The 22700-nt window shown below is 38.7% G+C and overlaps 1 protein-coding gene across 1 annotated transcript in view; it reads left to right on the forward strand.

Annotated features, from left to right (window-relative positions):
- The window catches only part of TMEFF2 (transmembrane protein with EGF like and two follistatin like domains 2), a 227958-nt gene that overhangs the window by 109676 nt on the left and 95582 nt on the right, over positions 1-22700 (forward strand). The window contains exon 5 of the mRNA XM_059168548.1: positions 20374-20470. Within this exon, the coding sequence (XP_059024531.1) occupies positions 20374-20470 (97 nt within the window). The remainder of the gene's footprint in view (positions 1-20373; positions 20471-22700) is intronic.

The following is a 22700-nucleotide window of genomic DNA, read 5'->3' on the forward strand; positions in this document are numbered from 1 at the left end:
TTAATAGACTCTACTTGCTGCTGTATCTTCTGGAGCTCACACACATGGGAGCAGATTCAGTTTAGGAAAAATACTTGAATTATGTTTTAATATATACGTTTTGTTGGGGAGCCTGGGTGGATTAGTCGGTTAAGTGTCAGCCTTCTGCTCAGGTCATGCTTCCAGGGTCCTGGGATGGAGCCCTGCCTTGCACTCAGCAGAGAGCCTGCTTTTCCCTTGCCCTCTGTCTGCCTGCCTCTCCCCGTTTGCACTCTCTATGTCAAATAAATAAATAAAATCCTTATATATATATATGTATACATATACATATATATATATATGTTTTTGTTAAATTTCTTATAATAAATCAGCAAAGGGTGTGTGTGTGTGTGTGTGTGTGTGTGTGTGTGTACAGGAATGTAGCCAAACTTGAAACATAAGCCTAAATATCCAGGATACCTTCCTGCATCTTCTCACTTATCATTATATAATTGGCATTCCTCATTCTTGCCCTAATTATTGCCTGATCTAATGATCAAGAAGTAGAATAAAGACATCCTTGGAAGGTTAATAAGCCATCCAGAAAATTAGATTAGCATGCTCAAACCTTAATGATTATTATTTCTCATTATAATAGATCACCTGAAAAGTTTGAGAAAGAAAAAATAAATAGGCATCACTGGGCAATTATATTTGTAGTTTTCCAGGGTAGGTTTTACAGATGATCACCAGTTATGAATTCTTTTCATATCTAAAACCAGGGATTTTTGTATAAATTATTCTACCGTTATTATAGTAATCAAAGCCCGTTTATTTGATCATCATCATAATGGAGTACTTGAGACATTTTTTCCTTTGCTAATTGACAGTTGGTCAGTTAAAAGGTGCTTTTCACAAAGTCTTCCATAACCCTAAGGGTTTGAATTAGCTTCTAATAAATGCCTGAGAAGCTTCTCTAGACTCTTAAGTGCATTTGCTAAAACTCCCAACTGCTATTTTCCACCTTCTGGTCAAGAAATGCCTTTGATCTGCCATCTAGCTGCCTTTCTTGCTTGTATCTATCTGTCTCAAGCATCATAACTCTACTCATCAGCACAATAACACATTATCATTTAGATATCATTTTCTGAAAACAGATTTCTCTGAGAAAGAAAAAGAGTAGGAAAAGGGTCAAACTGAATCTTGGATTGCCCTTTTTGGAGAATTTTAAGGGGCAGCATGTGGTCACAAGACAGCCTTAAGTCTGATCTTCATTCCCACCCTCATTCCACACCCAGGCCCTTTCTGTGCAGACTTTCAGGCTCAGTGGCTCTTCCCTGCTCCCCACACGCCACTTCACGCTCTGCGGGACCCTCCAAAGCCCAGATGCCACAAGACCAATGTTCAGGTCTGCTAAATTGGTCCTTTCAGTTTCACGCTCTCACTTCCTAATAACGGTGTGGTGGAAATGAGTTGGACTAAATGAATTTACTGATTTTTAAGAGAGAGTATGTGCAGTCCTAAACTGTTCGAAAATGTTTAGAAGTACTTCCTCACAATCATCTAATTTCCATGGTGACGGGAACTTTAGTTGGCTCACTGCTTTGTCCCCATTATGACCAGATAGGTGGTGTTTGGTAAAACTTGGTGGAATGAATGAATGTGCTCGAGAAATGGGTGATATTATTGAATTAAAAATTCATTATCTAGTTTTATCTTAATCTCTTAATGTCATTGTATTTTTAAGTAAATTAACATTTGAGGAAGATATTTTTATAGTGCAGACCTCCATGAACAGGAATGCGATTGATTATCTAAAACTCCCATTGACAATACAAGAGGAAGAGAAAAGAATGGGGAGAGAGGGAAGGAAGAGGGGGTGGAAGGACATTTTCTCAAATATAAGAAAGTGATATAAATTCACATATTTGAGTAAAGAAATGTTATCACTATAAATATATACCTATGAATATTGTTTAAAAATGAACTTTTTTCTTGTCTCAGCCAAAACCTATTCTTTCTTTTGCTCATAAATATTTTCTAAGTGCCTTACCATGTGTCAAGTAATACATGAGTACTAAGGTACAGAGCAGAACAAAACAGTCCTTACCCACAGAGAACCATAGAGGTAGTGTCTTCCTTCCTTACGTACAGAATACAAATTGAAAAGTATAAAGGATAAAATGACATCCTTAGTATCTCTCACACTGAATTAATTTAGGAAAGTTAGCAAATGAAAATCTTCTCACCAGCTGAGGTTAGTTTCCTCAGTGTGTTTCCTAGTGTTTAAAATAAGTATTTTGCAATTAGGGTGAGATATGTTAGTGACAGCTGCAGAAACCAAAGTCTTCTGTTTATTCAGAAACCCATTTATCTCTAAAATATCAAGGTAGTGGCAGATCCCCAGCTTATCACTGCTTCTAGATGTGAACACAGAATTAAATCTTTATACGCCTTCATTTTGCTTTAATCTCCTTCCTCAAACTGCTAGTAATGAAAAGCCTGTTGATGTCAGTTGGGAAGATAATTCTTCCGTAAGAAGGTTTTAGCCTCCAAAAATCAAGCCTGTTCTATTATAAATAATATACTTCTCAAGGCTCCCATGTTGTCTTGGTTTAAACTCACATGGCTGGGGCACCTGGGTGGCTTGGTGGGTTAAAGCCTCTGCCTTCGGCTCAGGTCATGATCCCAGGGTCCTGGGATCAAGCCCCACATCAAGCTTTCTGCTCAGCGGGGAGCCTGCTTCCTCCTCTCTCTCTGCCTGCCTCTCTGCCTACTTGTGATCTCTGTCTGTCAAATAAATGAATAAATAAATAAATAAATAAAATCTTAAACTCACATGGCTAAGTTTATATATGGAAGAATTAGGCCCCCATGAAAAGGAAATGTTTTTTCAAGGATCTATGCTAAGCAGTGTGTATATATTGGTGTTGAACTCGAGGCACAATAATTATTCTCAGTGTATACAGTAGGCACACTAACCCAAATTATAAATACAATTGCAAGTTGGTAGCCAGAACCTTGGACAGAGGAGAGAACATATTCGTTAAAACCACATTCACTCTGATGTGCTAGTTTTAACATGTTGAGCTTGATGCCACAGTGATACTGTGCTATGTTTTGAGCACTTGAGATACAATAAGAAAACAAGGGTTTGTTAATTAAGAATTTCTGTTGTGTTGGGGCACCTGGGTGGCTCAGTCAGTTAAGCATCGGCCTTGAGCTCAGGTCATGATCCCAGGGTCATGGGATCGAGTCCTGCATTGGGCTCCCTGCTCAGTGGGGACTCTGCGTCTCCCTCTGCCTCTGCCTCTGCCTCTCTCTCTCTCTCTCCCTCTGTCATTCATGAATAAGTAAGCAAAATCTTTTTTTAAAAAATCTCTTTTGTGTTTATTTATTCATCAAGGGACATACATGAAAAGTACACACATAGTCATACCACACACATCTGCATCATGAGAAGATACTGTGTCCTGCTCACGGGAAGATGAAAATGGCCGTGATGCCGTCTCTCATTTTATATAGGTTGTAAGCTCTAAGACAGAAGTGCTGAATGGGAAAACCTGAGTCATGAATACAGCCATATGCTGTCTCTGAGTTGCAGGTTTCTAGGGCAGCAGTGTTTGGTAGAATGTGCCGTGTGGACAGGAACGTTCTGTATCTGTCCTGTCCGGTACAGGTCATCACTAGCCACACGTTGCTATTGATTTCTTGCAAGTGCAGCTGAGAAAGTGGATTTTTAAATTTTATTTCATTTTAATTTAACATATATTTAAACAGCTACAGGGACAATATGATCCTATACCATCTGATTTCTAGTTTTTTTTTTTTTTTTTTTTAAGATTTTATTCATTTATTTGACACGGAGAGAGCCAGAGAGCACAAGTGGGGGGGAATGGCAGAGGGAGAAGGAGAAGCAGGCTCCCCGCTGAGCAGGGAGCCCAATGCGGGGCTCGATCCCAGGACCCTGGGATCACGACCTGAGCTCAAGGCAGACACTCAACCAATTGAGCCACCCAGGAGCCCCTGATTTCTAGTTTTTTAAAGTCTTGTTTTTTACCATAGTAATGTAAAAGACTGCTTTTAGTCAAGTGTTAAGCAGGAAGTTACATAAAATGTAATTTTATCATCATTCAATAAATGTTTATAGAATACTTTAAGCTCACCCTACTGGAGTGGATTTTCTATGTTTCAGTCAGATTCCTTCAAGGTATTTAGAAATGAAACTCAGTACATTTTCAGCCTGCTCACCACCGCCTTTCCTTCAACATATCAAGGTTTTGGAATTTGTGGCTTAAAATGTTAACACTAGATATAGTCATTGCCAAGTTGGCCACACCTTCTCGGAACCAGTAGCAGCAACCTGATATTTGGGGTTGGATATGCCAAATCATCGTTAACTTCTCTACTGGCTTATTAGAAGAAAGATTTGATGTCTGAAAGCAAAGACACGAGATTACTGTAGGCTCCCACTCTCGTAGCCAGCCGACAACTTGATTTATTCGATGAGTGATCTCAGACCACCCTTTCAGGCACTGAACCTCCAGAGAGTTATGCTGCTGGGTGATAAGAAACCTTCAGAGATACGTAAATCTTTTGCCACTGGGAGTTTCATCTGTTCTTGGATAAAGAACATTTTTATGTATGATGTTTCTATCTGGATAGCTATAAGAATATTCAGAAAAGATTCACAGGCTTAGTCAAATTCATACTGACGAGGACTTGAAAACAGTAGAATAATTACCAAGAATATGTTAGACAACACTTTTATTTTTTATTTTATTCTCATTTGTTTCCCAAACGTTTGAAGGGGCAGTTAATGTATTATACATTGAGAAGTCCATTAATCTTTTGATTAGCATGTGTTTTCTTGTATTTTCCTTAGAGACAAACCAACAAATGAGGAATGTTCTTAATTTGACCTCTGGAGTAATCACAGATATGGATATTATATCATTTAACAAATCCATTAAACAAACTGGTCATTTTTTTAATGTACATTTCTATGCACCAAAAATGCAACAACTGGCTTCTTAATTTTCCTGAAATTTTATTTCCAATCTAATGTGCCTGCTTATCATATATAGTCTTGGGTTTTTTAATAGGAGTAAAATCCAAGTAGTTTGTCTTAAAAAAAAAATGTTGAAATCCTTCCTGGTTTCATTAAAACTGATGTGAAACCTGCCTTTAAAAACATAAACTATAAAAGTGACCCTCTTAGCTGTTCTAGTCCACCCACAGATCTCTCTCAATATGCAGCAGTTTTCGCTAAGAAGACTTCCTGGTTTCTGGTGCACTCACCTTGCCCTGTGACTCTGCCAGGCACAGCTGATGGGTAATAGAAGCTGTCTTTAAGAGACATCTTTCCCATTTAGAAACTCTTCACCTGAATATGTTTCCATCCCTTAGCGCCAGCTCATCTGTACATAAACAAATCCCTGCCTCAGCCATCTGACCCTCTAAAGACAGAAGCTGAAGGGCATGTTTTTTGAACTCCCTTTTTAGGCAAAGGAGTGTGGTTTGTAACCTTTCTCTGTGACCTGCTTGTCAGGCAGTGTGGGAGCAGAGGAGGTATGAAACTGTTGTCAGGAAAGACAGCCCATGTTTCTGACACGGGAGTTTACAACACGAGAAGAGTCTCCTTCGTTCTGATGCCTGTATTTGGTTCGTGTGGATGAAAAGTGTTTCTCTATGGAGTTGGTTTTTCTTAAACATGAATATTGAGCAGTAACGATATGATAAGTCCCTGAGTACTGCCTCCTAATTAGGTGTATTTTGGAAGAGATGGTGTTTAGTAGATTTAAAGCCCTTCCGCATCTCCCTTCTCTTCCATTTAAAAATGCTCCCAATACCAGGGCTTGTACAGCTACATAACTCCGTAAGAACTGTGTTGCAGACACACAAAGAAAAAGCAATTGAGTGCAGAGACGAAATTAGTTGCTACATATCAATATTTCACAAGACTTTAAGTATTTCATTTAATTAACATTTTCTTTGAATCACACTACATATTTTTCAGGGAAAGAAACTTCTATTCATTTTATCTGATCTAAAAATACAAATATGCATGAAGAAATCTAAGCAGAGTTGGGGAAAATGAAAGCAACAGTACAGAATGTTTTGTGGGCATGAATTTGGGCAGGAAGCAGGATGTGTTTTGAGATAGGAAAGAAAAATGTTTTCCATTTGGGGATACCCCAAATCAGCCACAATCTGACCTTTATGTCAGAGGGCTTTAAGTCATAAAAGCATGCATGTGAGCATGGTTTTTAAAATACCAATAATTATTAGGAAACATTTCCTGTATGCTCTGTGAAAGTAAACTAGGGCCTATTTAAGGACACAAGAACTCAGTATCTTCTCGCCTTTTTTGGAGAGCTACTATCAATATTAGCTCGAGTGAAAGAGTAAAGTTAAGTTGTCCTCAATGTTTCAATGATCTCTTTGTATATTCTCCCACGTGACAGCATAATACCCCTCCAAATACCCCTCCAAACCTTATTTACGTCTCTACCTTCCCATCAAAAGCTCAGAAGAGGCCATGTATTTCTGGCTTCATAAGCTCGTCTTCAAACCATCATCAAGGAAAGCTGGCATTATCGCTCAATAAACTGCTTCTTATTAAAAACTCGTGCTACTGACTGAGCCTATCCTTTCCCGTACTTACGTTATAAGCTACTGAACCCCACTTCACTGCCGTTTTCCTCAATGAATCAGTGCTTTGCTCACTTTTGTAAAGTCTATTCCAGAGTGACTACCGGTGAGATAACTGGGAATTGGTGAAATCAACACAAGGAACAGATTAACATTCGTGCTTCTTAGCGTCGTCTTCTGACGTAGTCAAGTTGTGCTAGCTTACCCAGGGTGTGAGGTAGAAACAAACGTCTCACAAAACTTAGGGGCTTCAAAGAACCTAAGTTTATTTTTCATGCTCACTCCCCATCTACTACAGGTTGACTGGGTAGGGGTCTGGGTGAGGGCTCTGCCCACTGCCCGCACCCAGGGACCTGGACAGACGGAGCTGCTCTCTTGAATGTTGACTTGATACGTGCACTTCATCCATCAGCAGATCTTTTCAGTTCTCTCTCCAGATTCTATGCCACATCTAACAGTTTTTCACTGTCTTGTGCCATAGCCTCCTCATGTGGCCTTCGTTCCTGCCCCTCTCAGGCTCTCTTCGATAGTGGGGAAGGTCTTCCAGCAGCAAGACCTTCCACTCAACCGTTCATTAGCCAGACTAGTTCCAGGGCTGGGTGACATCTGGGAAATGGTCATCTCGCCTGGTGCCCAAACGTTTTACGGACGACATGTAACTACCACCAAGTCCGTCTTGTATTTCTTCTCAATATTGCCTCCATGGTCCCTCAGAGTCCCCAGCTTCATCTGAGCTGGAAATGGGCTCACACCTGGTGATTACCTGGAACTTCTACAACACGAAGACCCCAAATTTTGCAGCTCCCCCCTCTGGTCCGTGCTTCCTATCACTCCCAAGTCTCTGTTAAGAGTAGATATAAAAACAAACAAGGCATCAGACTTGGCCTTGGAGATCTCACAGGTCTGTTGGGAGAATCAGGAAAGTAACACTTCTTCTAAAGTGTGGTAAGTCGGAAGAATGTGGTAGGGGCAGACACCATGAGCTTTACCAGCCTGGGGGTAAAGACAAGGGAAGAAAGTGAGGGCATCTTTCCCGAACAGTGTGGCGCTACAGCTGAGTCTTCAAGCTAGAATCACAACCAGCCAGTGGTTGGTTGAAGCCCACCAGATTCTAGAATTGTTGCTAGAATCCCACCAGACAGTGGAAAGTGCATGTGTAAATTCCAGCCAAGTGACAAGTACAGCTATAGCGTAAGGAGCAGGCCAGGGGCCTAGATATGAAGATGGAGTGGCAGGTTGGTGGGAATTCATAAAAGACTATAATACAGTGGTAAGAACTGGGTTTTCATCCTAAAGGTAATAGGAAACCTTTAAACCAACCAGAGTTGCATAATCAAGATTTGTATTCTTAAATATAATATGTATCATTCAAGTTTGCTTATTGGCCAATATTTCATAGTCATTAGAAATATTTCATTGACTTCTAAACTGAAACTCCAATCTTAGGTTAAATGAACAACAGCAAAGCTCTACAAAAATACGATTTAAAAACAAAATTTTGTTATTAATTCTGTCAGTGTAACCCCCAATATCATAATACAAATGGGTTGTCCTTTTAAAATGCTTTCTTGGGGCACCTGGGTGGCTCAGTCATTAAGTGTCTGTCTCTGGCTCAGGTCATGATCTCAGGGTCCTGGGATCAAGCACTGCATCGGGCTCCCTGTTCCTGGGGGGCCTGCTTCTCCCTCTCCCACGCCCTCTGCTTGTGTTCCCTCTATTGCTGTATCTCTGTTAAATAAGTAAATGAAATCTTTAAAAAATTAAAAAATAAAGATAAATTTAAAAATGCTTTCTTCTTGGGTCTGTTCTAATATGTTTTTATTGATTCACAAGGTTAAATCATACCTTTATGTCTGATAATTTTAGCAAACATGTTTTTCAGTACTATAATTATTAAAACAAAATTAAACAGAAATAATAAGCTATAGTTCCTATTAAACTTAAAACTACATGGTTTAGGCAAATAGCAAATTCTCCTAGAACAGAAGATTTTTCCCCAAATCTGCAAAAACAAGGAAACTAATCTAGATTCAATCATCTTACAATGCAGGTGTAAGGTGTTCAAAAATAAAAGGTCCATGAATCTTGATGAAACTAAAAATGAAAGTGGTCTGAGTTTAAAAACCTAGAGTTGAGAAATTGGTCTCATTATGAAATCCTGAATAGAACATTGCTAATTTTAAAAATTTTATCATTTTCCATTTATCTCTGGATATCTTTGGCAATCTAATGGCAATAAAATTTTTTTCTAAAATCTATGCAATTTTTTTTAAAAAACCTGGTTGTCCTTTCCACAATGATTCATTCTTTCCACTTGGCAGGTTCCGTCTGAGCTAATGGTTCTGTAAGTAGACATATTGATTAGCTTGAAGTCAATTTCTAACCTGTTCCAGCATTTAGCTTTCTTAGACCATTTGGTGGGTTTTGTTTTGTTTTGTGTGTTTTTTTTTTTTCCATTTTGTGGAAGTCGTTCATGTCTTATTTCACATCTCAAATTGGATAATTCTGACCTTTCTATCCTGACACTTTGAGAATATATTTTTTTCTTGGTTTTTTTTTTTTTTGTTGTTGTTGTTGTTGTTGTTGTTGTTTATGTCAACTTGAAATAAAATACGGGAAAGCACTTTTTTCTGGGAAGGAATGAAACAAAGGGTGGTGGGATCCGCCTTACCTGGCTGCTTCCGGGGGCCGATGCCAAAATGGGGCATCACAAGAAAGGTCTTCACGAGCGTTCTGGAGGAGCCAGTGCGCTATGGATTGGGACCGAGAGCTGGAGACAGCTGTAAACTGAAGAGGAAATCCCAAGAGTAACCAGCCTCCACCAGTCAGAGCCTGTGGGCAGAAGGGAAATTGTAGAAATGAAACTCTCAGTCTCTCGGTATAGAGCAATGGGCGTGGGTGAAGACGCGTTGCTAGGGAGAGCTCAAAACCAGTGCTATCTCAAACTGATCACAAACACTGAATTCCAGCCCCTACATTTTCCTATTATTTTAGTATCTGTGATACTAAAATGGACCTTAGATAGCAAACTAATCTGGAAAATAGTATGGGCAATTCAGAAAAATTATTGCTTTATTGCCCTAACTACCAACTTTATGAAATACTGTGGCCTCTTAGAATTGGTTTTACTATTACTGCCGCTCTTCTATTCCGTTGGCCCATTTATCTCAATATGTTATATATTTAAATAAGTCTTGATCTTTATAAATTTCATTTGGACTTGGAAGTCAGAACCAGATGGAATATATTTTTCAGACTTTTAGTGAAAACCAAAGCCCATCACGGGCAAGTAGGGGGAAAAAAAAAACCAGATGAAGCACTATTGAATTATTTTATTCATCAATAAAAACAGAAATAAAATATCACTTTAATGCTTTCTTCTAAGATCCAGTGCACTAGAACAAAAAGCCTTGGAGCTCTGGGCTATTTCTGAGCGGATCTGTCAGGGACTGTGCACCCACTTCTCACCTGCACCTTTTGCAATCCTTTTAGTCCTGAATACAAGAAATCAGTAAGGATACTTCAGTGCAGGACTTGCTCTGTAAGCCCCCCCCCCCCCATCAGTCTCATTTCCCTAGTTGGCTAATTTGTTTAGGATTCTTATAAAGCCACTCAGAAGGGACAAAATTCATGTTTGTGACGTCCGGTCTTAGACATCCTTCAAAGAACCTTCTTGCCTGGAATAAGATAATGACATTGCTCACCTTTAACACTTAGCGCTCACACCCGAAGGTGGCAGAGCAAGTTAGAGGGTGCAAAACGCTTTCACACGCCCTCCCATTTCTCTTCGCTACAACCTTGGAGCCGAGCGGGCCAGGCTTCTCCGTTTACAGATAAGCAGTCTGGGGGGCGGCGAAGAATCCAGGTCTCTCAGCCCCTGGCCTGAGTTTTGTACACCGTGCAACTGCCTTTAGATGACCTCACGTCACTGTCCATTTTAAATAGTGCGATCAGATTGGCATCTCAAAGAGATACATGGGGATCCACTAAGAGAGGCGAGCTGGCAAGGGCAGAGGTCAGGTAGGTAGAAGTTCTGGCAAGGCCTGAAGCAGGTCCCAACTAGCTCCATGGTGACAGAATGGGAAACTATTTGGGAAATGCACATGGCATGTAAGATGTTCCCAGATTGTGACGCCCCTCTACCAAAACAGACATTAAGAAGGTTCGAGTGAACTCTGTTGCCAAGTTAGTTTTTATGTGACTCAAGGGAAACATTCAACGTCGCAGAATGCCTGTGAGTTCTGGACACCAAACATGGTGATCAAAGTACCCACAGAAGTGCAAGTCACTAAAGATGTGTCTTTACACATCACAGATTCGCTCATTGCAAGAGTTACGCACAACACCGGAAAGCAACAAACCTGTATAAGAAAGACTTAGCCTTTGTTCTTCATTTGGCTTCACTCTCCTACAGTATTTTGTGTCTTCACCTGTCTCACCGCATCCTGTCAACTGCTGGCCTTCCTCTTAAGATACAGTCGGGGCGATAAAGACAACCAGAGGAAATCCGATTCCCCTTTCCCTTTCCAGTGTCCCCTCCGTACCTCAGCACCCACACACCCAGCCACCACTCCTGGAGTGGAAGATGCGTCCTCAGCGCTGAGACCAAGCACCACGCCTACGTGCGAGGCCATCCCTTCTCGGGAATATCGCGTCCCCGGTTGTCGTCTTTCTCTCCCGCGTGCGCTTGTCCTCTCCACTGCACCATTCCTGTCACCGTACAGTGATGCCCTAACGCCAGCCTTCCGCCGAAGCCTGCTTCTTGACTATCCATCCTTACCTAGCGAAGCCTCCTTCTGTGTGGTCCTCACCCGCAGCTCTGGACAAAGCGGTCCCTGCATTAGCTGTCCCCACTTCCTGACCCTCATCTTCCTCGTCCGTGCTGCTCTCCCGGGGATCTGCCATTCACCGACCTCTACAGTAGCTCAGTTAGCCCAAACCAGTGTTCACAAGTTACCAATGAAAAATAAATTTCTCATCTTTTAGGCATTTAAGAAGAAAAAACTTTTAAATTATTTACGTGAATTTGCATAAAATGATTAAAATTAATCGTACAGAGAATAATAAAAGTATTTTTGTTTATAATTGTCACATGATTGATACGATAGAGTTTCTTGAAGTCTGGCGTAGTGACTTGCTCCTGTGAATTCTGACACGCGTGATATCCATCTAAATAGGCATGTTTCCTTTTTTCTTGTCTTCTTTTCTTCGTCCTGTCCTTCCTTCTCTCATTTCTTCTTTCTTCATTTTGTTTATCTGTTGCTTCTTTTTTTCTAATCGGCTGAGTATCTTTGGTTCTAGCTCAGATAGGACTGAACGAAGTCAGTCAGGCTTCAGCGATGGCTAGAGAATTGTGCCTCAACAGAGTAGCATCATTCTAAACTCTAAAATTATTTTTAGTTGTGTAGAAGATAAATTATGTGCGATTTCTGAAAAAGCGTTGTCAGGCTCTACCAAGCTAGTTTAAACAGTGAAAAATTAAATTTTTTTAATGATCTCTTCTTTTGAGTGTTTAATATAAAATTACATTGGCTCCGTCATGAACTTGGCTCTTAGATTTTAAGGGTGGGTTTTAGAATTTTAAATTATTATATGTAAGCATAATTTCAGCCTTCCTTTAGTTTTTGGCATTTAAATCATTTAAAAATTAAAAATTATCAGTGGAATTCTACCTCTTTTAATTAAAATGAAGCAAAGATAATGGATTTCCTCCCTAAAAATCTGAACATATCTTACCGCATTGTGGCACTGATATATACACATAATTACTCTGTGTTAGTTTTATAAACAGAGACCAAAATGCCACTTCTCTTGCTTTAACACTTCAATAATATGATGTAATGGTGTAATTATTATTCATATAACAATATCCTCACATTATAATATGAATGAAAGGGAAATATTTCTTATTCTCATTTTCCTTTAAAGCCCTATTGGGGTTTCTAGGGAAATGTTGGAAAATGTAAAAGGGAACATGACTTTGGCTCAAAAATCACCGCTTAGAATTGCCTGAGCCTCTAGGAACTGTCAGTAACTCCCATCATTTAAATTCAGCTTACATGTGGGAAAGGCACTTGAGAGGTAAAACTGGCATACGAAAGGCAAAATCGACAAGTTGTACCAATTAGAGACTAGAATGGAGAGTTTTGATTTAAAAATTTCTTTCTACTGTTTAAGTGGAATGTGTCCTTCAATTTTATAAACCCAAAATTCAGCTTTTCTGTGATAATGAAATAATAAATTATGGAAGTTATTCAAAACGAAAAAATGCTATTTATATTTTAAAATACTGCTGTTTATAATTTGGTAATCAAGGTAATTTTAGTTACAGCAGATGTGTTGAATGTTATCACTGGTGGTAAGTCTTTTTTCTATTTTAACAAAGTGGAAGAAATTAAATCTGCCAAGAATTATTTTGTCATCTTACCTACTTAGGGAAAGAAAACTGAATACTAAATTGAAATTAACTATAAAATTGGGAAAAAATGTATTCTAGATTTTGAAAAAAATCAGATTAAGGTCTGTATAAAAATGTATAATTTTTTTTTCAGTTTTAGAGTGATTTAAATAAGTTTAGAACCAATATATATGGGTCGTATTTAAGCTTAGAAGTCTCATTCTCTTTGTTGATACAATCTGATGTTTTAGGGATGCTTGTTTTATTTCAGATGATGCCCAAGGAGGTTTCTATTCATACATGTTTATACTGTGTTTAGTGTTTATACCATGCTTAATTTAAGTGGGATACGTTATATATCTGTCAAAGAGATATACTAGAGAGCTAATGCTGAAGAAAATGGAAAACATGTATAGACTGGATACATCCTGCTATATTATGAAAAAATGAAAATACAAAAAAGAAAAATACCTTAACAATTGCAGAATATATGTTGGTATAGAAAATAAATAGCAAAAAATTTGAAGGCAGATTTGGAGAAAATTAAAAGTAGATCTAGGGTTGTGTAGATGGGTAATGCAACCAAAATCTGAGGTATGGAAAATTATGTCAAAATACATTTCCTTAGAATTTATTAACAGCATTAATTGGCATCTTATTCATCTTTCACTAGGTAAAGCTATAGTTGGAAATGACTTGAAAATCTCAGAGGCTGATAGCATCAATGGCATAATTCTTGCTCTCGTGGCTTTCTCTCAACTGTGGCTCTGCTCTAAATATCACTTCATTCTGGGATCAGTTAAAGGAACCACTCCTATTCTGGAATATGTCTTTTTTTAATGCAAAGGGAAAGAGCAAGAAAGTAGAAATCCACATGATGGCTTTTATATAGCTTCTCATTTCCATTCACATTTCAATGGCAAAAGCAAGTCGTAAGACCAACTGTGGTATCATGGAATTCAATGGAAATATGGCTATGGAAAGGAACATATGGTCCTTTTCTCGGAAAGGGTAGAAAAACAATGGGAAAGAAATAAAATGATCTACTATAAGTTTCATATGCCAATAGAGCAAACACACATCAGAAGTCAATCACTTAACAATGACAGGCATAAGTCTTCATTAGTACTGAAATATCTGGTTTTTGCCTTGGAAACTAACAAAAATGAGTAAGGCAGCTCAGTAAAGTAAAACTAATTTTAAAAAGGAATGCAAATTTTACATCATGGGATACATGGCAATAAAAATGCAAGGTGTGAACTATAGTAATTAAAACTATATTGTCATAAGGTTCTTGAATTGTTTGTAAAGCAATAAAATAAAGATGCACATTTTAATTCTTAAAAAAACACCAAAATAAACCCCCCCCCAAAATTAAGAGATAAGATAAAATGAATAAAATAGAATATTTTACTCTCTTAAATGAAACAAAAAGAAAAGAGAACAGAGAAACCCAAGAAGGATTGACCAAACATGAATCAAGCAGGATGATAGACTTAGAACCAAACACATCAAGAAGTGCATTAGAATGAATGGACTAAGCACCCTGATTAAATGTAGACATATTCAGACTGAATAGAAAAAATCAAGATCCATCTCTGTGTTGTTTTTCAAGAAACGCCCTTTAAACATGTTGAACAAATGTGTTGGGTATAGAAACAATAAGCAAACAGAAGCTGGTATGGCTGTGTAAATATCAGAACAAAGTTGACTTCAAGATGAACAGTGTTACCAGAGATTAAAAGGGTCATTTCATAATGATAAACAGGTCACTTCTTTAAGAAGACATAAGACTAATGTTTATATACTTAATATCAATGCTTCTAAATACAGGACCGAACCAAAGAACAAAGCAAAGGAGAACCAGAAACAATTTTACAATCATTGAGATTTTTAAAACTCCTTTATCAGGAAAAGATAGAATAATTAAACAAAAGCTCATCACAATTATGGATGATTTGAACAATACTAACCATCAACTTAAGCTCATTAACATTTATAGAAACTTACTCCTCAAAAGAGGTTACAACTTCTAAGATGTATATGGAATATTAAAAAATATAGACCAGGTTCTAGCCATAAAACAAGTTACAATAAATTTCAAAGGGTTTAAATTAAACAGAATATGTGGGTTTAAATTAAACAGAATATGTTCTTTATTCAGGATTGAATTATTAAACATGAAAAAAATAATATAACTTGAAAAACTCTCAAATAGTTGGAAGTTAAAAACCTACTTACAGAATAATCCATGGGGGGGCCCTGGGTGGCTCAGTGGGTTAAAGCCTCTGCGTTTGGCTCAGGTCATGATCCCAGGGTCCCAGGATCAAGCCCCACATTGGGCTCTCTGCTCAGCGGGGAGCTTGCTTCCTTCTCTCTCTCTGCCTGCCTCTTTGCCTACTTGTGATCTCTATTTGTCAAATAAATAAAATCTAAAAAAATAATAATAATAATCCATGGGTCAGAGAAAAAACTCAAAAGATATTACAATATGTATTTTGAACATAAATACATGAAAACAATATATCCATATTCGTGGGCTACAGCTAAAACAGTCTTCAGATGGAAATTTATAGATTTAAATGACTGTTTTAGGAAATAAGAAAAGTATAAAATCAAGCTTCCATTTTTAAAAAACTAGAAAAATAATAAATTAAACCCCAAGTATATGGTACAAAGGAAATTATAAACGTAAGAGCAGGAATTGGTAAAATAGAAAATTTAAATAGCCTTGTATAAAGGAATCAAATAATAATACTATCATACCCATACACGTTCATAAAACAGAGGAAGTGGAAACACTTCCAGCTCATATCATGAGATAGTTTTAAGCCTGATAGTAAGACCAAACAGGGATGATATAAGGAAAGAAAATTAGAGCCAGTAGATCTTACAAACATAGATTTTTAAAAATTGAACAAAATATTGTCAAATGAAATCCAGCATTACATAAAAGGATTATATACCATGATTAAGTTGGACTTACCACGAGAATGGGAGACTGGCTTACCATAAGAAAATCAGTCAACACACTTCACTACAGTCATAGGTCATGAAAGAAAACTTACATCCTTAGGGGAAAAACAGAGACAGAAGCTCAACCTCTACTTCACGTCATCAGACAGTTTTCACATCTGACAGAAATTGATACCCAAAATATATTAAAAATTCCTGAAACTTGAGAATAAAAAGAGAAACAAGAATAATTTTTACCTTGAAACCCAGTTATACCACTGCTAGATATTTGTCCAAAAGATATAAAAACTAATATGCACAAAAAGTCTTTCACAGGAATACTTATGGCAGCTTTACTAATAAATACACAGTTATTATTTCCAGCTAGTAACTAAAAGCAACCCTCTTTCAACAAGAAAATGGATAAATAAACTGATATATTCATTCCTTTCAATGCCAAGGAGTAGAGAGAAACTCCTGATCCACATAATCACCTGAATTAATCTCAGAAGCTCTGATGCTGAGTGAAGAAGGTGGGCACCATCATGAAATATTGTGGAGTCCATTGATGTGATATTCTGAAATAGTTCAAACAAATCTGGGGTGAAGTCAGATCACTGATCGGTCTGTACATCGAGACTGAGCAGCGGTAGGATACAAAGGAATCTCCTGGGAAGGTAGCCTTGTTCCTTGTCTTGATAGGCATCCTTCAGAACAGATTGAAAGATACACTTAACACCTAAACATTTCAATGAATATGAATCCTAAATGGCATTGAATAACTGAACACTGCATTTCACTGTGTTTTCACAAACATCATAACATGGGTTAGCATATTAGAAGAGGCCCAGGAGGCACTCTAGTGGGTCAGGAGGAGAATGGGGTCCCCTGGCACATCTGGTGTGAAGACCTATAGAAAGGGCCAGAACCAGGTGGTGATAAAGGAACTTGGGTAACCTCCAGATAAAACCACTGGGGCAAGGCAAGTTGAGAGAGAAGTAATTTGATTACCTCTTAATAATCCCCCAATCCAGAGTTTTAAAGGATGAAATCGGCTCTAACTAAGGGCAGCACATTTGATAAAAGACGCTTTCAGGAGCTCTGCCTCCTGTAACCTCAAATTTCCCTCGGTTACTCGCTAAAATCTAAGTTTCTATAGAATAACGGGAAATAATTATTTTACTTCCCCAAATAAAAGGATTAAAATGTAAATGCATAGTTGAAATAATACTTTAGGATACATGAATTTTATGCCTGCATAATCAGTGGATGAACACAAATGATTAAGAACTGACCCTTCTCATTTCTGATAACATAGAAAGAACAAGAAGAAGAAACAGTCCAACTCAATACTCATTTACTGAGCATCTACCGTGTGCTAAATCAGTCGTTTTCAAGCTTTTATGACTGTGACCTTTAGTAAGAAATGAAATTCATATTGCAGCTCTGTGTAGCTGTACATATGGGTAACTAAAACAGTGTTATAAAATAAAACCTATACTTGCTAAATGAGATGCACTCTGTGTTTTCTCTTCTAGTATATTCTGTTTCATGTTTACAAAAACTCTAGTAAGTGACCCACTAACTCCATTTCATTATCCACTAATAAATTGTGAATTGTGGTTTGAAAAAAATGGTGGTTTGAAAAAAATGGTGCTATCCTTGCTACCCAGAATGTGGTCTGTGGACCTGCAGCGACAGTAGGTGGGGGCTTATGAGAAGAGCATAACCTCAGGCCACACCTCACACCTGCTGAATCAGAATCTGTATTTAGGGGCACCTGGGTGGCTCAATGGGTTAAAGCCTCTGCCTTTGGCTCAGGTCATGATCCCAGGATCCTGGGATCAAGCCCTGCATCGGGCTCTTTGCTCAGCAGGGGAGCCTGCTTCCTCCTCTCTCTGCCTGCCTTTCTGCCTACTTGTGATCTCTGTCTGTCAAATAAATAAATAAATCTTTTTTTTAAAAAAAGAATCTGCATTTTAATCAGAACTCCAGGTGCTCCCTGTGCACGGTAACCTGTGCCAAACAATGCGTGGAAAGAATGTTTGGGACAGGTCCTTCTTGGTATCATTTAGGCTGAGGGATGGTCCTTCTTTTAGAATATACATATCCAAACACCAGGTTACAATTCAGTATCTCCAAGGATATCCCAGGGCCGTTACGCTAAAAACTATAAGTAAATGAACAAACCAAATTTACCAGAGCTCCTGAGCCCCATTAAGAATCACTGGTCGACTTGGTTAAGTGAAAACTACGTACGGATTTATTACAAAGGTGCAAGCCCATGCCTCAGGTAACATGGAAAGATTTTACTTTGGTTTTCATTGTGGATGATGTCATAAAAAATCACCTTATTCCCGGAATATTTATTGATGGAGGCATTGCTTCGACGACTTCTGAATTTGCCGCTTCATCCGCATGGGAGAGTTTGCAAACATCTTGATTCTACCGACAACCGTCCGTTCATTGAAACGTGATATGACTTCCAGGAGAAATATTAGTTGAGCTGAGTTCGCACAACTCATTCCCTAGGGTTACTTCCAGTAGGTCCCTAACCAAGGACCTCTCCTGCAAAAGAAAATGGGGTCGCCCCTCAGCGACTATAACTGCTCATTAAGGACCTTCCAGTTGCGTTAGTATGTTTCCTGAGTGGTGGGAAGTTTCAGTCTGGAAGCTGCTAATCTTGCTAACACTAAAAGCCTCTCCCATTAGCAGCTTCTGAGTTGCATTAATAATAAGAAAGTAATAAAGAGACCGCAGCTGTTGAGTCCCTCCTGAGGAGAGGCAGCAGCTCCCTTCTTAGCCCCATGGTCCACTCTAATGGGCCTGCCTGTATTAAAGGAACAGCGTGGATGATAAGTGCAGTCCATTCTATCAAAGTCGGAAGTTCCTTCATTCTGGGGAGGAAGACCTTTTCTGAAGGTTCCCAAATTTAAAACTATACAGTCCATACTTTTGCAGTTGAAGTTGATCTGTTTAATTCATAACTTTTTTGACATACAAATGCAAACCATCAAGTACAGGAGGGAAAAATGTTGCTTTATAAAAAATAAATATTTCTACTCTGGGAAAACTAAAACAGAACTTCCTTAGATGTCTTCCTGTTTTTTTGTTTTGTTTTGTTTTTGTTTTTGTAAATTAAATCACTTACCCGGCACAGAAGTGATTTAAAGAAAATCAAGGAATAAAGACCTCTGCTTTTGTAAATATTAAAAACTCTCTTGCTAATAGACAAAGAAAAAATGAGGAAAATATGTTAAAACAAAATAAGTTGGATTGGATTTGTTCATTCCAGGTTGCATGTTAATGTATGTGTCTTTGTTAAAGATGTTATCTGATTAGGACCCATTAAGATTGGAGCTGATGCTATACTTAACAGCTTCTGGTCTTTTTCTATTGAAAATACCTAACCTTTAACAGAAATACATTTTTTTAAAGATTCCCTTGGTTTAAACATCCATTTTGAAGTATATTATATGTCCACAGAATATAATTATTTATTATAGTAGTTAGGTTGTTGCAATTTTTCATTTATAACCAAAACTATTTCTCCTTTCAACTACATATTTTTAAATTGGGTTAATAGTAATGCTCAAATTTTCATTCTTTGGAGTCAACAAAATATTTGAGTCCAACTTACACTATTGTGTCCTGATCTTGAAAACTTACTTTTATAATTAAGTTATATATTGCACATTTTTATGTTTGTAATTCATAGGAGAAAAAGGATCAATATCAAAATATAATCATCAGTGAGAATATATATTTTTTAAATGAAATATATCTTTATCACCCTCCTAGTCCTATAATGGGCTGTGTACAATATTTATACAAAATTCAAGAAATTACTGTGTAAACCAACTGGAAGCAGTTTGCTAAAAACTTATAATCCATATATTTCCCTTGTAAGTATGAAACATCTTGAGGAAAAAAGAAGACATATCTAATGTCGAGGCTACCTATCTAAATATTCTTAATTATGTATAAAAACCTTTGAATGAAAAAAAATCTGTAATTTAGGAAAGAGAAGAAGCTAAGTATTCCTTATAAAATAAACACTAGATATTTCCTCTAGGCAAGTAACAATGTAAATCCCTTTTAATTAATAACTCTTTCACATGGTTTAGTTACTAGCCAAGCTTTTTCGATGAATCCCGTAAACCCTCTTGTTTGTCGTTTCCCTTTGCTTGTTAAAAGCTGAAGTGTTTACTACAAACCGACGGGTGGTGTATTATCGCTAGTGTTTTCCTCAAATTCAGGCAAGAAAGGAGGTAAGTAGGGCGTTCGTTGAAGCCCCACAGAAGAAGCCGGCCTGTTGGAAAAGTAGCAGCTTTGCTAGAACAGTCTTGGAGTGTTGGTATGAAACCACTTATCCGAATCCTTGTTGTTCACTTTCTCTCGTTCTCCAGTTCACGAAGGCTCAGGAGAAACGAGTCAGAAGGAGACGTCAACCTGTGATATTTGCCAGTTTGGTGCAGAATGTGATGAAGACGCCGAGGACGTCTGGTAACGTGTTCTCTCCGTTCTTTCCACAAATTCTAACAGTTAGTCCTTTCTTTTGACTCCATCAACCACTTCCTAACAGACATTTTCAGCGCCGTCTTCTTGTCCAGCTCCGAAGGGGGGAACGAGGCTTGTAATGACAGCAAGTAATTTCTGAAACTGAATTAAGAGCTGGATGAGCCAGGCAGCTGCCAAGAGCTCTCCTTGAAAAGATACGTTTCAGATACCCCTAAGACGCCCCCAGTACTATGAATGTGAAGACATGGAAAGAGAGACCATGTTTATCAGAACATCCCTCAAGAACCGCGGTTGATAAACAACGGGTAGTTGTTAATCTGCTCTCTCATAGGGCACACCTGGGTAGCTGCGCAGACTGTATTTAAGGGTACGTGCGTACACACACCCATAGCTGAGTCAGGAAGGCGGTAAAGCCAAGAATGACTTCTGGGCTTCTCTCGGGATCAGCTTCTCTCTTCATCTGAGCAACACTCAGCTTCTTCTGAAAAGATATGCTGAACAAATAGCAATGAATGAAATTCACTATTTTGCATGAGTCCCAACATGTGAGTCCTCTAGGGCATCCACGTGTATTGGTCCTGCCCTGATCATACCCAAAAGGAGCAACCCCAAGTTCAGAGTGAGTTGTTCATGGCATGATAGTGGAAAGAGTGTGTTGGTCCTGCCCTGATCATACCCAAAGGGTCCATCTGTGTACTTTTTCTTCTTAGTTACCTTCAAAATTACCCTAGGGGTAGATTCCACCATTATTTCCCTTTGCAAAGAGGAAACTGAGTTTTGAGGTGTTGACGTGAAGGGCTGGAGTGAAGCTATGAGGAGAAAGTAACTGGAAGGGGTCAAATTAACAATTCAACCGAAGATGTAACCAAAATCGTATTTCTCCTGCCATGTCTGGAACAATAAGACAGCCAGACTGCAGGCAGCTTACATACGGCGACTCAAGACCTACAAGGTTAGAGCCAGTGACAGGGTGGACACCTGCATCAGGCAGTGGGAAGATGTCCAGGCAGGCAGTGTCCCCGCTGGTATTCTAGCAAAAGTTCCGATCTCTGGTCTGAGGGCGAGTGGAATGAGGAGATAGGGAAAAGGCTGGTGGCATCAGAAAGATTCAACAGTAGGTCGTAAGTCCCAGTCTTCAGAGAAAGAAACTCACTACAGAGGAAACAAGGAGAAGGCAAAGCAGAACTCCAATGATCAGGGAACTCATTATCAATCAGGAAAACAGCGGCAGATACAGACAAGACTAGACAGATACCCACTGGCGGAAACTGGAGCAGAAAGCCAAGCTTGGTTACCAGGGGCTGGGACAAGTGTCTACATCGCAGAAATAAATTACAAGGTCAGAATGAAACCAGCAGCAAGGCTGACTGGATGCTGAATCAGTTAGCTTCTGGCTAGGACATCTTGTACGCCCCCAGCCTGGAGACAAGATTAGTTCCAAAATGCGGAATAAAGCTGAACCTCCAGATGGGGGTAAGTGGCTATAGCTGTGAAGATTAGAGGGATGCAGGGGGCAGGGAGCCAAGAAGATCATTATACTTCCCAGGCAAGAATGAAAAGTTGTTAGCATTTAAATAAAATGTACTGAAAATGTCCGAGGTAAGCAAGAAGGAGTGGTGCTGAACACGGCAGTGTATGGATTTTCATTTACATAAACACCTGTGTATGTTAACACGCTGCATTAGTTATGACCGTGAAGGGCAGGCGGGGACAGCTGAAGGACACAGGAATAAAGCGATAAATGAAATTAAATAGGCATGGAGCGGAAGAGACTATAAAGTGCGATAGGAAACAGTTGGGGAGTGATCTGACTCCAGGACTAGTCAACCGAAGCAGGGGAGCCTTGACGTGTTGCTGCTTTGGGAGGAAACCATCATCAGGTCCTCCTCTCCCAGACGTGACACCCCGCGCATGCCATGTGCCAACAAAGAGGACAACTCAGTCTTCATTTTTATTTTTTTCCCTTGATACTGACTAACTCACAGTTTTACGCATACAGATCTCCCCAATCTTGTCTTACGAATCCATAACAAGACAAGGAATGCTCCTATTATGCTACTGTTGTATCTGCAATATTGGAACAAACATGAAAAATTAACTCCTGATCTTTCTTTAACCCTGGCCAAAGAAATTAATATTTTATATTTCAGTACAAAAATTAAGTCTAGTTTTTCAAAAATGCTTATGTACTTTCTAGATGAAGTTAAATCTTTGT

The sequence above is a fragment of the Mustela lutreola genome, chromosome 3, assembly GCF_030435805.1.
Source record: "Mustela lutreola isolate mMusLut2 chromosome 3, mMusLut2.pri, whole genome shotgun sequence".
Classification (NCBI taxonomy): domain Eukaryota; kingdom Metazoa; phylum Chordata; class Mammalia; order Carnivora; family Mustelidae; genus Mustela; species Mustela lutreola.